The following is a 13,315-nucleotide window of genomic DNA, read 5'->3' as shown; positions in this document are numbered from 1 at the left end:
TGCCGCGCGTGGTGCGGTCGCTGGAGCTCTTGGAAAAGGCAGCGGTGGGGCCCGCCCCGGACTCGGTGAGTCACTGCCCCCTCCTCTCACCACGCGCGGAGCCGCTGGGGCCTAACCCTGGGCCTAACCCTGAGACTCGGGCCCCCCTAGCTGCAGGTGTCTGCGCAGCAAGCCGAACTGGAGCTGCGGCGGCTGCGGGCGGAGAACGAGCACCTCCGCAGGGAGTTGCAATCTGGGCCACAGGGTGAGTGCAGGCCCGGACCAGGGACCAGGGCGGGGCAGGGCCCGGCTCGGGGCCTCCCCTCTGTGGCCAGCCGCTCAGGACGCCGGTTCCGCAGAGGAGCGCGCACTGCTGCGGCAGCTCAAGGAGGTGACTGACCGACAGCGGGACGAACTCCGGGCGCACAACCGCGACCTGCTGCAGCGCAGTCAGGAGACCGAAGCGGTGAGGGCTGCGCGGCAGGCGAGGGGTGGGGCGGGGCTTATTTGGCCCCTGGCGCCCCGCCCACGAGCCTCACCCCTTGTTCCGCCCCTAGTTGCAGGAGCAGCTGCAGCGCCTCCTGCTGGTGAATGCGGAGTTGCGGCATAAACTGGCCGCGGTGCAGACCCAACTGCGCGCCGCGCAGGACCGGGAGAGGGAGCGCGAACCGCAGCTCCGAGGCACCCCTGAGCCTGCTAAAGAACAGGTGGCAGCCAGCTCAGGAGCCCTGGGGACCCCTGAGGACTCAGTAAGTGCGGGAAAGCGCAGGGACCGCATCACTCCAGGACTCACGGCATCTGGCTCATGGTGAACGCTTGGCAAGGGTTGTTGTACTGTGCAGCAGGTTCTCCACGAAGTCGGAAGGTGGCACACGGCCCCCTCAACTCATGGCACTGGTCTGTCCTCTGTCGCAGCACCCTTGTCCCCAGGTCTCCCTGCTTACTGTTCCTGTTGTGGCCCTAGCTGGCAGAGGTGCCCCTCTGACCATGCATGTGCTTCGGCAGGTGGATGCCCAGCAGCAGCCAGGGCGCACCTCAGAGGCCGGGCAATGCGGCTTCAGTCGCGAGGAGCTTCAGCAGATCCTTCAGGAGCGGAATGAGCTCAAAGCCAACGTGTTCCTGCTCAAGGAAGAGCTTGCCTACTTTCAGCGGTGAGTGGCTCTGCTCGCATGTGTTCTGCGGCCTCAGGCCACCTCACCTTATTCTTTGGTTCATTGATATATTCGCAGTGACATGTGCCTAGCCTTGTGCTGGGCGCTGGCAGGACAAGAATTACACAGCCCTTGTCCGGAAACTTCAAACAGCCAGGGGAGGGGCAGTTCAAGGGACCCCAGCAGCAGCTAAGGGGGCAGTCCTAGGATCAACACGCCCTGGTACTTGGAGAGAGACCTACTGTCGGCACCCTCACCTGGCCCTGCCCCGCTTCTGTAGGGAGCTGCTCACAGACCACCGGGTCCCAGGGCTGCTCCTCGAAGCCATGAAGGTAGCTGTCAGGAAGCAGCGGAAGAAGATCAAGGCCAAGATGTTAGGGACGCCAGAGGAAGCAGAGAGCAGGTGAGTTCCTGTCTCGGTTCCCATTGAGCCAGCCCTTCCTCATGCTGCTGAGCCACCCCCTGGGTCTGCTCACCTAGTGCAGTCACCCACAGAGCCTGTGGACCTCGTCTGACCTCTAAGTCTGTTGCCTCAGACTGCACCTGTCATCCCCGTCTGGTCACTTCTGAAGCTTTCTTAGGCCTGCTAACTTGACCCAGTCACCCCCTGAGCCTGCTGCTCTGGCCAGGTTGTCCCCTGAACCTTCTTGCTAACCTGGCTTGCTGAGCCTGCTGCTCTGGCCTGGTCACACCTTGGGCCTACAGCTCAGGTGCAGACACCCAGATCTTGCATCCCACCTGCCCCCTCCTCTCTGGAGTGCACTGCTCCCACATGCCCTACCTACTGGACATCCTGCTAAATAAACCTACTAATGCTGTTTCTCTCCTTCCATCTTTTGGTTTCCTGCCCTGGCTGGGTCTGTCTGTTCCTAGACGAATGAGCTGCAGCCATGTCAGGGCCTACCGTCTATCAGGCCATGAAATAAAAGCCTCGTGATATCCTGCATCTCCCCAGGGTCTCCTCTCCAGCCTCTCTGTCCTTCCCTGCTGCTCCTGGGGTCAAGCTGAAGGCCCCACATGGGCTGGACGCCCGTTGTCCCTCAAGGTCTTGATAAGTGGCCCTCACGTCTCCTCTCTCCTCTGTCTCAGTGATGATGAGGACGACTCATGGCTCCTGCTCTCCAGCGATAAGGGAGACCACCCCCCACCCCCTGAGTCCAGAATAAAGAATTTGTATGTTGGGGGAAGGGGAAGTGTGGGGGGGCACCGCCTGGTCTTTCTTGGCGCCCTTTTCCTCCCCGGTGCCGCTCACCCTGCCATCCTGAGCTCCAGGAGTGCCCTCCTCCCTGCTTCTCTGGGCTGGGCCCCTTCACCTCCCACCACCTCATGCTGCCCTTTCTTTCCTCTGTATCCCCTTTTCTTGCCCTCGGCCCATATCCTTTTCCTTGTGCTTGGCTCCAAGTACGCTCAATGGACGTCTTGACTCTCCCTCCAGCTTTGGCTTGTGGTATCGAGGTGAAGCAGAGTCCCCTGAAGCTGAGACCAGCAGCTCCGCCCCCAGCAAGCTAGGGGAAGAAGAGGAGGCCCCGCAGCAACCTCACTTGGAGCCCGCCGGCAACTCTACAACCCCCAGCTCCTGACCAGCCCAGCCCTGCTCTGTTCTGGATGAACATCTTTGTCTGGGGGCCTCGGCTGCCCCTGAGGCCTGACTTTGGGGTCTGGTATAGCTGGATGTATGATCTCCAATAGGGAGAGAGCCCCCTCCTTCACAGCCTTCTCCAATGTTCTCCAGTCCTGGCCTGCACCAGGGCATGACGGGAACTCAGCCTGCCTCCAGTCCTTACGTCTCTGCACCAAGCCTCTGGGGCCAGATACAAAAGTGCTTCCTCTCTGCGCCTCAGTTTTCCATTCATGAAATGCAGAACTGGCTACCTGCCTCCTAAGGGTTTGTGCAGATGGTCTGTGTTAATGTAATAAAGCAACTGCCCATACGATGCAGAATCTGCTCCACACGCGTCTGTCAGTCAGGTCTGTCTGGCCCCCCAGTTCCGCCAGGGGTAGAGGCAGGCTGGGTTCATACTCGGTCTCCTCGGTCAGTCCTGGGTGCAGAGGCTTCTCCAGCTTAGGCCTCGCCTTTGGAGTATGACCTGGTGGAAAGCCATGGCTCCCACCGTCACCTATGTCTTGCCTATTTTCCAGTCTGCAAGGAGCTGCAGCTTCATTCTTCCTGTCCCGCTCCAGACCAAGAGCAGCCTGGCAGGGCAGCCCGTAGGCCCCCACTCAGCCCTCACCACAGCCTTCCTTTCCCTTTCATTTCTGGAGTGACTGGTCTTCCCAGCACCCGCCCGCCCCTCAGGGAGGTGCCTCATGGCGGCCCGCCCCTCCGGCCTGGTTTCCTCAGGAAAAGCCTTGGGAGGAAGCAGGAAGGGGATTGGGAGCTGTGGGGGTCAGAGGAGTCTGAGACCTCCCACTGCACTGGCCGCCATGGGGCTGGGGCGGCTGCTCCCACTGCTATTGCTCTGGACTCAGGAGGCCCGGGGGTCCGAGCTGGACCCCAATGGGCAGCACGTCTGCATGCCCAGCAGGTGGGTCTTGTGAGGGTCTGATGGGGACAGAGATGGCTGAACTGGGGCTGAGGCATTTCAGGGAAGAGGTCATGAGGCTGAAGGAATGGGGATTTGGCGGGTAGCCTGGAGGTGGTAGATATCAGGGCAGATGGTGGGGAGACCAGGGAAGGAAAGGGGGGAAGTTGGGGGGCAGTCAGCTATCCCCTACTATGGGGCTGTGGCAGTCCAGTCTCCCACACTTCAGCCGGGGACAGTGATCCACCCAACAGGGCAAGACAGCCCCTGGCTAAGCCCTCTCCACCCACAGTACCTCTGCTGAACTCCAGTGCTGCCCAGGCTGGAGGCAGAAAGACCACGAATGCACCATCCGTGAGTAGCTGGGACGGACCCCCAACTGAGGAGGAGGAGGGAGGATGCAGCCCAGCGACAACCTTCCTTCCGACCTTCCCGGGGCCTGTTTCCCCTCCTGAGCCCGAGAGCCAGGGTCCATCCTGTGAAACGTGCCGCAGCCCTAAGAAGGTGGCTCTTGAGGGAGCAGGTGTCCCCTGGTGTATCCCCCAGTCCTTGAGACCTGGACGGGGTGTCTTTCAGCTATCTGTGAGGGGCCAGACACCTGCCAGGAAGTGGAAGTATGTGTGAAGCCAGGCCTCTGTCGATGCAAACCTGGATTCTTCGGGGCCCAGTGCAGCTCCCGTGAGTACCTCCTGGAGAAGGATGTCGCTGAGCAGAATTGGGCAGAGGGACTCAGGGTGAGAAGCAGGTGGCAAAGCAGGTAGGAATTCATCTGAGAACAACAGGGCCAGGATCCCTCCAAGCTTCACTGAGAAAACGGGCCCAGAACAGGAACTCCTGGGGGATTCCCTGAATCATCTGGTTTTTACCCATATCCACCAAGCCCTGCCCACCTGGGTCCTTCTTCCTTTTCAGCTTCTCAGAAAAGGTATCTGTGATCCCCATAATTGCGAATGGGTGCACCCCTGTCTCCCACACATATACCTTACACATGGCTGGACTGCTTGGCCTCTGCCAAAGGCCCGGATGGGAAAGGTGTTGGCCGGCACCAGGAATTGCTGGGTTGGAAAGGGACACTGGGAGAAATGTGGCTTTTGTGACACAGAAGTGTGTGTGTGACACAGGGCCACATGCAGACCTGAGATCTCTCCTCCAGCCCAGGGTAGGATCTCAGCAGGCAGGGAGGAGGGGCGTGAAGGAAGTGCCTCCTGCTTCTGTGCAAATCTGGGCAACCCCCGCCCACTCAGGTTCTCCATTACTGAGTCTTGGTGCCCACTGCTAAGGGTTTCTTTCTTTTTCTTTTTTTGGAGAGGTTTTTTTTTTTTTTTTTCTTTAATGGTGCCAGAAGGACAGAGAGAGACAGAGAGACAGAAAGTGAGAAATCCCACCCCCCCGCCCCCACCCCATGACCACGCCACAAGCCCTTCTCCTCCATTCTCGGGATCTTGGGCACACACACACACACACACACACACCCGGCGTGAGTTTAAGCCCGGGGACCGAACCGCTATGGACTACATGGGAGTCCAGCGACATAGCCATTATGCTAACTGCTGGTCTCCCCACTGCTAAGGGTTTCTATAGTTCAGAGTTGGATAGGAAGTCAGCTGTGCCCCAGAAGACAGGCTGCCACATGTTCAAGGGCCTGTCCCCCCTCTTGGAAGTCACGGGGTGAGGTTCCAAGCCTGGCCCTGGGCTCACTCACCCCTTCCCTCCCTCCCGCAGGCTGCCCGGGCCAGTACTGGGGCCCCGACTGCCGTGAGAGCTGTCCCTGCCACCCGCACGGCCAGTGCGAGCCAGCCACAGGCGTGTGCCAGTGCCAAACCAATCGTTGGGGCAGCCGCTGCGAGTTCGCGTGCTCCTGCGGCCCCCATGGGCGTTGCGACCAGGTGACGGGCGTGTGCCACTGCGAGCCGGGCTGGTGGTCGTCCACGTGCCGCCGCCCGTGCCAGTGCAACCCCGTGGCGGCGCGCTGCGAGCCGGCCACAGGCGCCTGTGTGTGTGAGCCGGGCTGGTGGGGCCCCGAGTGCCGGCAGCAGTGCAAATGTGTGCGCGGCCACTGCAGCCCCGCCTCGGGCCACTGCGCCTGCCCGCCCGGCTTCCGTGGCGCGCGCTGCGAGCTGCCCTGCACCGCCGGCAGCTACGGAGTGCAGTGCAGCAACAGGTGAGCGGCGTGGGGCGGGAGGGAACCCCAGAGCAAGGTCGCCTGCAAAGGAGGGAGCGCGGGAGAGGGAAGGCTGGGGTGAGGAAGGCAGGGAAAGGTGCGGGAGACGTGTAAAGGGAGCGAGAAAGGATAGAGGTCCGCAGGGCTTTACAAAAACTTGACAAGGCACTGTGAAAGGGAAAAAAAGGCCTTCCATGCTCCTAGGTCCAGCCCCTCCAACACCTTTCTTTTTCTTCTTTCTTTTTTGTTTTTAAAGAATTACGTTATTTAACTTTATTTATTTTTAATTTGACCAGAGAAGGACAGAGAGAGACAGGGAAAGTGAGAAAGGCCGCCAGGCCAGGGACTCCAAACGTGGTTGGCCATGTGGGAGACCAGCGCCCTTAACTTCTATACACCTGCCACCCCCCCCTTTTTTTTTTTTCTTAGAGGTTTTTGCCACCGGGCGTGTGCGCTCGCTAGGAAGAGACACAGGTAGAGACAGTGAGAGAGAAAGTGAGATCAACCCCTGGGGGAGTGGCTATGCCGCAATCCCTTCTAGATTCTCCTCCCTGGATCCTGGCGCTTGATTACCTGGACTTGAACTGCAGTTGCCCAAGTAGGAGTCCTGCAAGGTAACCTCTATGCCATTTGCTGGCCCCACGCCTTTTTTAAGAATGGAAAATATAGACAGCTGGTAGAATGGTAGTTAGGACACTGGATTCCACACGGCAGACAGAGAGACAGAAAGTGAGAAAGCAAGCCACCACGTCGCTGGACTCCAACTCTCTCACACTCTGTCCCTCTCTGGTCAAATTAAAGTGAATAAATAAAATTCAATAAACTATTTTTAATTCTTTTTAAAAATTATTTTATTGAACTTTATTTATTTAAATTTGATCAGAAAAGGATACAGAGAAAGTGAGAAAGCAGGTTGCTAGGTACGGGACTCGAACCGCAGTTGCCATGTGGGAGTCCAGCACCCTTAACCACATCACATGCGAGCCCCAAAATCATTGTCTTAAAAAAAATAAAGAAAAAAAAAAAGAATATAAAATGTGTCTATAGTAGTACTAGCAAGACTCCATTACAGAAACAAGAAACTGTGAGACAAAAGGACTTACAGACTGAGTGGGAGGCCAGCAGGTGGCATGGTGGTTAAGGGGCCATTATATATTTGTTTTATATCATTGAAATAAACGTCTAACCCAACACATACTTACCTTTACTTCATATACATACATTACAATGTTTTCTTCCTTAAATAAAAAAAAAAAAAAAAGTGGGACCAGCAAGTCGCATAGCGGTCAAGGCGTTGGACTCCCACATGTCAGACCAGGGTTCAGTCCCAGACCCCTAGGCATGTGTGCATGCATACCCAAAATCCAGAGAGAATGGAGAAGGGATTGTGTTGTGTCCATCCCCCTTGGGGAGGGGTGATTTCTCATTTTCCCTCTCAAATGTCCCTTTGCCTCTTCCTGATAAGCACATGCGCCCTTTAGCAAAAACCTAAAAAAACAAGGTTGGGCCAGCCAGTGGTGTGGTGTTTAAGCTGGTTAGATCCCACATGGCCCATTGAACAGTTTGATCTCTACCTGGTGACTTGAGAAATGCCAGGCACCTGTGTACACGTGCCCAAAATCCCCAAAAGAAATTGTGGTGTGACCATTCCCCATGGGGGGCGCTGCTTTCTCACTTTCCCTCTTTCACTCTGCATCTCTGGGGAGAGCATGCCTTGTAGGGAATTAAAAAAAAATGTTGGGCCTGCAGGTTGCGTGGTGGTTAAGGGCGCTGAATTCATGGCTGACTGCAGTTTGAGTCCCAGACCTGGCAGCTTGCTTTTTCACCTTCCTCTCTCTCTTGTTTTTGCTCTGTCCTTCTCTTTTTTTTTTTTTTTTTTGGAGAGATTTTTCACTGTAGGGCGCGTGCGCTCGCCAGACAGACAGAGAGAGACATAGAGACAGAAAGCGAGAAATCACCCCCCAGGGGGGATGGTCACGCCGCAATCCCTTCTCCTCCATTCTCCTCTCGGGATCTTGGGCACGCACGCACACGCGCCCGGCGTGAGTTTTAAGCCACCAGGTCCGGGACACGAACCGCGGTCGACTACGTGGGAGTCCAGCGACATAGCCATTACGCTAACTGCTGGTTCCCGCTCTGTCCTTCTCTTGTCAAATTAAAATAAATTAATAAATAAACTTATATATGGCAGTCAGCCATGTGGGAGTCCAGTGCCCTTAACTACCATGCCATCGGCTAGCCCCAAAAGGATTATTAAAAAATAAATGTTAATCTGGGTCAGCTAAATTGATTTTTTTTTTTTTTTTGGAGAGATTTTCACTGTAGGGCGCGTGCGCTCGCCAGACAGACAGAGAGAGACATAGAGACAGAAAGCGAGAAATCACCCCCCAGGGGGGATGGTCACGCCGCAATCCCTTCTCCTCCATTCTCCTCTCGGGATCTTGGGCACGCACGCACACGCACCCGGCGTGAGTTTTAAGCCACCGGGTCCAGGACACGAACCGTGGTCGACTATGTGGGAATCCAGCGACATAGCCATTACGCTAACTGCTGGTTCCCCTAAATTGATTTTTTAAAGAATTATTTTATTTAACTTTATTTATTTGATTTGATTATTTATTTTAATTTGGCCAGAGAGAGATAGAGAGGGAGAGAGAGAAAGAAAGTGAGAAAGCAAGCCTCCAGGTCTGGGACTCGAACTGCGGTCGCCCATGTGGGAGTCCAGCACTCTTAACCACCACGCCACCTGCCAGCCAGCTAAATTAATTTTATTAGCTCCTCCCCTCCCTCCCACTCATGGATCTGACCCATGCATACAACCCCAGTATCTGGAGGAAGAGACTCAGTTATTGGGAAGCATCACTGGGAAACTAAGATAAGGTAAATTTGAAATTATAATGGTGAAGATAGTGTATTTTCTTTGTATGCATTTTCATGTTATGGGTTAGAAGATAAACTACTTGGGGTCAACAGGTGGCGTGGTGGTTAAGGGCACTGGACTCCCACATGACTGACCGAGGTTCAAGTCCTGGACCTGGCAGCTTGCTTTCTCACTTTCTCTCACTCTGTCCCTCTCTGGTCAAATTGAAATAAATAAATAAATAAGTAGATAAATAAAGTGAAATAAAATCATTCTTTAAAAAAAAAAAAAGAAGATAGGGACCAGCTGGTGGCATGGTGATTAAGGCGCTGGACACGCCCACATGGCTGACCATGGTTTGAGTCCCGGATCTGGTGGCTCACTTTCCCTCTCCCTCTCTCTCTCCTTCTCTCTCTGTGTGTCTCTCTCTTGTCAAATTAAAAATAAGTGAATGAGGGAACCAGCAGTTAGCGTAATGGCTATGTCGCTGGACTCCCACGTAGTCGACCGCGGTTCGCGTCCCAGACCTGGTGGCTTAAAACTCATGCCGGGTGCGTGTGTGTGCGTGCCCAAGATCCCCAGAGGAGAATGGAGGAGAAGGGATTGCGGCGTGACCATCCCCCCTGGGGGGTGATTTCTCGCTTTCTGTCTCTATGTCTCTCTCTGTCTGGCTGGCAAGCGCACGCGCCCTATAGTGAAAACCTCTCCACAAAAAAAAGAAAAGAAAAAAAAAGAAAACGTCTCCAAAAAAAATTAAGTGAATGAATAAATAAAATTAAATAAATAATTATTTTTTAAAAAAAAATAAGATAAACTAGGGAGTGGCCTTCTGCCTGACCTTAGGGGTGGGTGGCCTGTGTAACAGAGAAAGGGAAGGGTGGGAGAGGAAAGCTGGCCAGGAGAGAGGCAGAGGCCTGGCTGTGACCATGGCTATTCTGAAAAAATGGGTCACAGAACAGGTGTTAGAAGGGAAGGAATGGAATCCTGTAAGAGCCCTCAGAGGTCATCCAGTCTCTGGGACCAGCAGTTGGTATGATGGCTGTGTCGCTGGACTCCCATGTAGTCGACCACAGTTCGAGTCCTGGACCTGGTGGCTTAAACTCACACTGGGCGCGAGTGCATGCGTGCCCAAGATCCCGAGAGGAGAATGGAGAAGGGATTGCGGCGTGGTCATCCCCCCGGCGGGGTGATTTCTCACTTTCTGTCTCTCTGTCTCTCTCGGTCTTACTGGCAAGTGCATGCGCCCTATAGCAAAAACCTCTCCAAAAAAAAAAAGAGATCATCTATCCTCCATGTTGTACCCCTTGGAGAAACGGAGGCTCAGACATGCTGAGTGACCCGCTGGCCGCTCAGAGCCCTAGTGGCCGTGAGCAGGTTGGACAGCGTGGGTGCTGCTCGCCTCCACCCTCGGTGTTCTCATGACCCCTTCTCTTCCCAGCTGTGGCCACTGCAAGAACAAGCCATGCTCTCCAGACACAGGCAGCTGTGAGTCGTGCGAAGCAGGCTGGAATGGGACCCAGTGCCACCAGCCCTGCCCACCTGGCACCTTCGGCGAGAGCTGCAGGGAGCAGTGCCCACGCTGCTGGCACGGGGAGGCCTGTCAGCCGGATACTGGACACTGTCAGCGCTGTGACCCTGGCTGGCTGGGGCCCAGGTGGGGTGCAGCTTCCCTGCAGGTCCTCACCTCAGCTCCCCTGGGAGAGCGCCCTTCTCCCGCACACCTTCACCCATCCCTGTGGGTCTGCCTCCTGGGGAAGACTGAGGGAGAGCCATGGCTGCTGCAGGGGCCCCGGCAGGGTTCTCTTCCAGCCCCTGACTCACGTCTCCTGACTTCTTCCCACTCGGAGATTTGTAGTCTGTCACCTCTTGGGCTTGGTGCAGGTTCAAAGCCCTGGGTGCACCTGCTTCACTGCTGAGGGGTGGCCAGTTGGGTACCTGAGTCCAGGAGCATGGGGAGATGGGCAGGGCCTGCCCTCCATTCCCTGAGTCTATCCTCATCCAGATGTGAAGACCCCTGCCCGGATGGCACCTTTGGGGAGGGCTGCAGCTCTACCTGTCCCCCCTGTGTTCAGGGGGCCTGTGATGCTGTGACAGGGGACTGTGTCTGCAATGCCGGCTACTGGGGTTCCAGGTGAGGTCTGGGGTCCCGGGGGCAGGAACGCAGGGGGTGCCCAGATCAGGCCTCTGTGCAGTCTGTCCCTCCCTTCCCTTTGTGCGCCTCTGCCTCCCAGATGCCCACCCGGCAACCTCATGACTACGAAGCTGTTCCTCCTGCTGTGGGGTCTGTGCCTTCCAAAGGGGAGTCGGGTGATGCCTCATCTAATGGGGGAGCCTACTTAGGGGTGGGTCCCAACCCCACCATTGTTCCCTGTGGTCTTCAGTCGGTGGCAGCATGGAGGGTCAGACAGAAGCGACCCCTGCTTGCCAGGAGAGGTCCCATGCCCGGAAAGTCAGGGGCAGGGCTGGTTCTGGCTCAGACCTGCAGACCCTGAGGGCCTCTTCCTGGATGTCTTTCCACATTAGTGCTCGGCGGGAAGGGGGTGAGGACAGTCAGAGGCAGGCCCTGCCCTGAGGGTTGTCTACTGGCTAGGGACCTCTGGGAGCACATGGGTGGTCTCCCTGGAAGATGGGCTTAGGGGCTGAGGGATTCTCTTGCTGCCTGGAGTCCTTAGACCTGTGACTCAGAGGTTGGAGGGGTCTGCTTGGGCATCCTCAGGGAGGTCTACTTGCCAGAAGGTGAGGGGTCTGCTTGGGCATCCTCAGGGAGGTCTTCATGCCAGAAGAGGACCCAGAAATCTACCCCCTGTACCCCCGTCTTCCTCACCCAGCCATCAGCCCGCTTCTTCTTGTTACCCTGTAGGTGCAACATTTCCTGCCCCTCTGGCTTCCATGGAGACAACTGCTCGGTTCCCTGTGAATGCCCAGAGGGACCCTGCCACCCTGTCTCTGGGTCCTGCCAGCTGGGTAAGGCAGAGGGAGGGTGTGGTCATCAGGAAGGATCTGGTCTGGCCCTTCTCGTGGGCTCCAGGGGCCTGTCACATGCTAGGAGGACTGGGCCCACTCCAGAAATGCGTCCGGTGCTGAAATCCATTTGGATACTTTGGGGCCCCCTGAAGATGTGACAGTACCCCTGCCCCCGGAAACCAGCCTAGAGCCGGGAAACGAACAGGCAGGGCTGGACACCACTACGGCAGCAGGTGTGGGGACAAGAGCTGTGCAGGGCCAAGGGCCAGCAGGAGGGGACAGGATGAGGGGAGGGGACAGGATGAGGTGAGGAGAGGACGCTCCCCTCTGTGGGGAGGAGGGAACACAGAGCTAGAGCTGAGGTGGGGATGCGGCAGACCGGAAGCCCAGGTGTCTGACCACCCTGCTCCGCAGGCTCCCCTGGTCAGGACGCCGCCCTCATTGCGGGCATCCTCGTGCCTCTGCTGCTGCTCCTCCTGGGCACCGCCTGCTGCGCCTGCTGCTGCTGGGCTGCCCGACTGGACCCCAAGGACAGGTGAATGCTCAGGCCGAGGGCTGGGAGCAAGGTGGCACCTGGTGTCCTTTCAGGGGTGGGGAAGGGCTGTCCTTGTGGCACTCTTATGTCAGAGGTGACAGAGGTATTGGTGTTGGCTGTGGCCTGGAAACACCAGGCTAGCCACGTGCTCTCCTCGGAAGCCTTCAAGCGGGAAGTTTCCGAGTTGCGTGAACATGAACGGGGGCCACTGGGCACCAAGCCAGAGATGGCCAAGGCTACAGGGGGAGGCTGAGAGCTTACTAAGGGGACCGATCAGAGGGCGTGCACACAGAAGCGGCCACACAGCTCTGGGCAGGGAGGGGAAGGGACTGCTCCCCCACTGTCCTGGAGAGGAGAGTGACACCGAAGGCTGCCCCATGCCTCAGCAGAGAGTGTGGCTTTCTGAGAGACAGGGGGCTGGAGAGACTCCAAGTGAGCTTTGTCCCTTTGCACCTCTTGGCTCTTTTGAGTCTCATGACAGCCTGGAAGCTTGGGACAGGGAATATGGGAACAGGAGGAGTATCATCCTCGAGACAGAGGACACAGGCCCAAAGACACCCAGCTAGTCACGGGCCGCACGAAGCCCCTCCCTCCGTTCTGGACCTGCCAGTGCTCTTACCAGTTCCTGCACGAACCCTTGAGCACGCCTCCTCGGTGCAAACAGATCCACTTACACCCAGGACATGCAGCCTGGGCGTGGGGAGAAGCCCCTCCTGGAGGTGGGGCATGTACAAAGGCTGTCAGAGGGACAGTGACAGGTGGGTCTGTCACTTCCAGCTTAGGGGTGGGTAGGAGGACAAGGGCAGACTTCCTGGAGTGAAACCATGGCAGATAGGTGAGCTGGGCTGCAGCTGGGGTGATAACAACAAAGAGCTACATTTGGGGGAGCCCCCCACCAGGCATCTGGCCCTCTGCTGGATTCTGCAGCATTCTGATTGGATTATCATCTCTGTTCTACAGATGAAGACTCGGGCCCAGGAGGTGGCACCTGAGCCAGAGTTATACACAAGTCTGTTTGCCGCTAGAGGCACATGGCCTCTCCTGGCGGGCCTGAATCTTAAGCTTGATAGTTTGGATTATTTATTATTTTATTTATTTGCCATAGGGTGCATACACTCGTGGGGGAGAGAGAGAAACAGAGAG

At 56.6% G+C, this 13,315-nt stretch overlaps 2 protein-coding genes across 2 annotated transcripts in view; both read left to right on the top strand.

Moving 5' to 3' along the window:
- Positions 1 to 3,061, top strand: part of RILP (Rab interacting lysosomal protein) — a 5,436-nt gene extending 2,375 nt beyond the window's left edge. The window contains exons 2-9 of the mRNA XM_014583846.2: positions 39 to 65; positions 151 to 244; positions 339 to 445; positions 537 to 728; positions 985 to 1,130; positions 1,411 to 1,533; positions 2,220 to 2,303; positions 2,566 to 3,061. Coding sequence (XP_014439332.1) covers positions 39 to 65; positions 151 to 244; positions 339 to 445; positions 537 to 728; positions 985 to 1,130; positions 1,411 to 1,533; positions 2,220 to 2,303; positions 2,566 to 2,710 — 918 coding nt within the window. The 3' untranslated portion in view covers positions 2,711 to 3,061. The remainder of the gene's footprint in view (positions 1 to 38; positions 66 to 150; positions 245 to 338; positions 446 to 536; positions 729 to 984; positions 1,131 to 1,410; positions 1,534 to 2,219; positions 2,304 to 2,565) is intronic.
- A 105-nt stretch (positions 3,062 to 3,166) lies between these two features.
- SCARF1 (scavenger receptor class F member 1) overlaps positions 3,167 to 13,315 on the top strand; it is a 14,041-nt gene continuing 3,892 nt past the window's right edge. The window contains 8 exon segments of the mRNA XM_006167607.3: positions 3,167 to 3,655; positions 3,945 to 4,006; positions 4,229 to 4,330; positions 5,375 to 5,813; positions 10,112 to 10,327; positions 10,676 to 10,804; positions 11,534 to 11,637; positions 12,052 to 12,172. Coding sequence (XP_006167669.2) covers positions 3,438 to 3,655; positions 3,945 to 4,006; positions 4,229 to 4,330; positions 5,375 to 5,813; positions 10,112 to 10,327; positions 10,676 to 10,804; positions 11,534 to 11,637; positions 12,052 to 12,172 — 1,391 coding nt within the window. The 5' untranslated portion in view covers positions 3,167 to 3,437.

The sequence above is a fragment of the Tupaia chinensis genome, unplaced genomic scaffold (assembly GCF_000334495.1).
Source record: "Tupaia chinensis unplaced genomic scaffold, TupChi_1.0 Scaffold144899_1, whole genome shotgun sequence".
Classification (NCBI taxonomy): domain Eukaryota; kingdom Metazoa; phylum Chordata; class Mammalia; order Scandentia; family Tupaiidae; genus Tupaia; species Tupaia belangeri.
The sequence above is the reverse complement of the archived record's forward strand: the minus strand, read 5'-3'. Positions and strand labels throughout refer to the sequence as shown.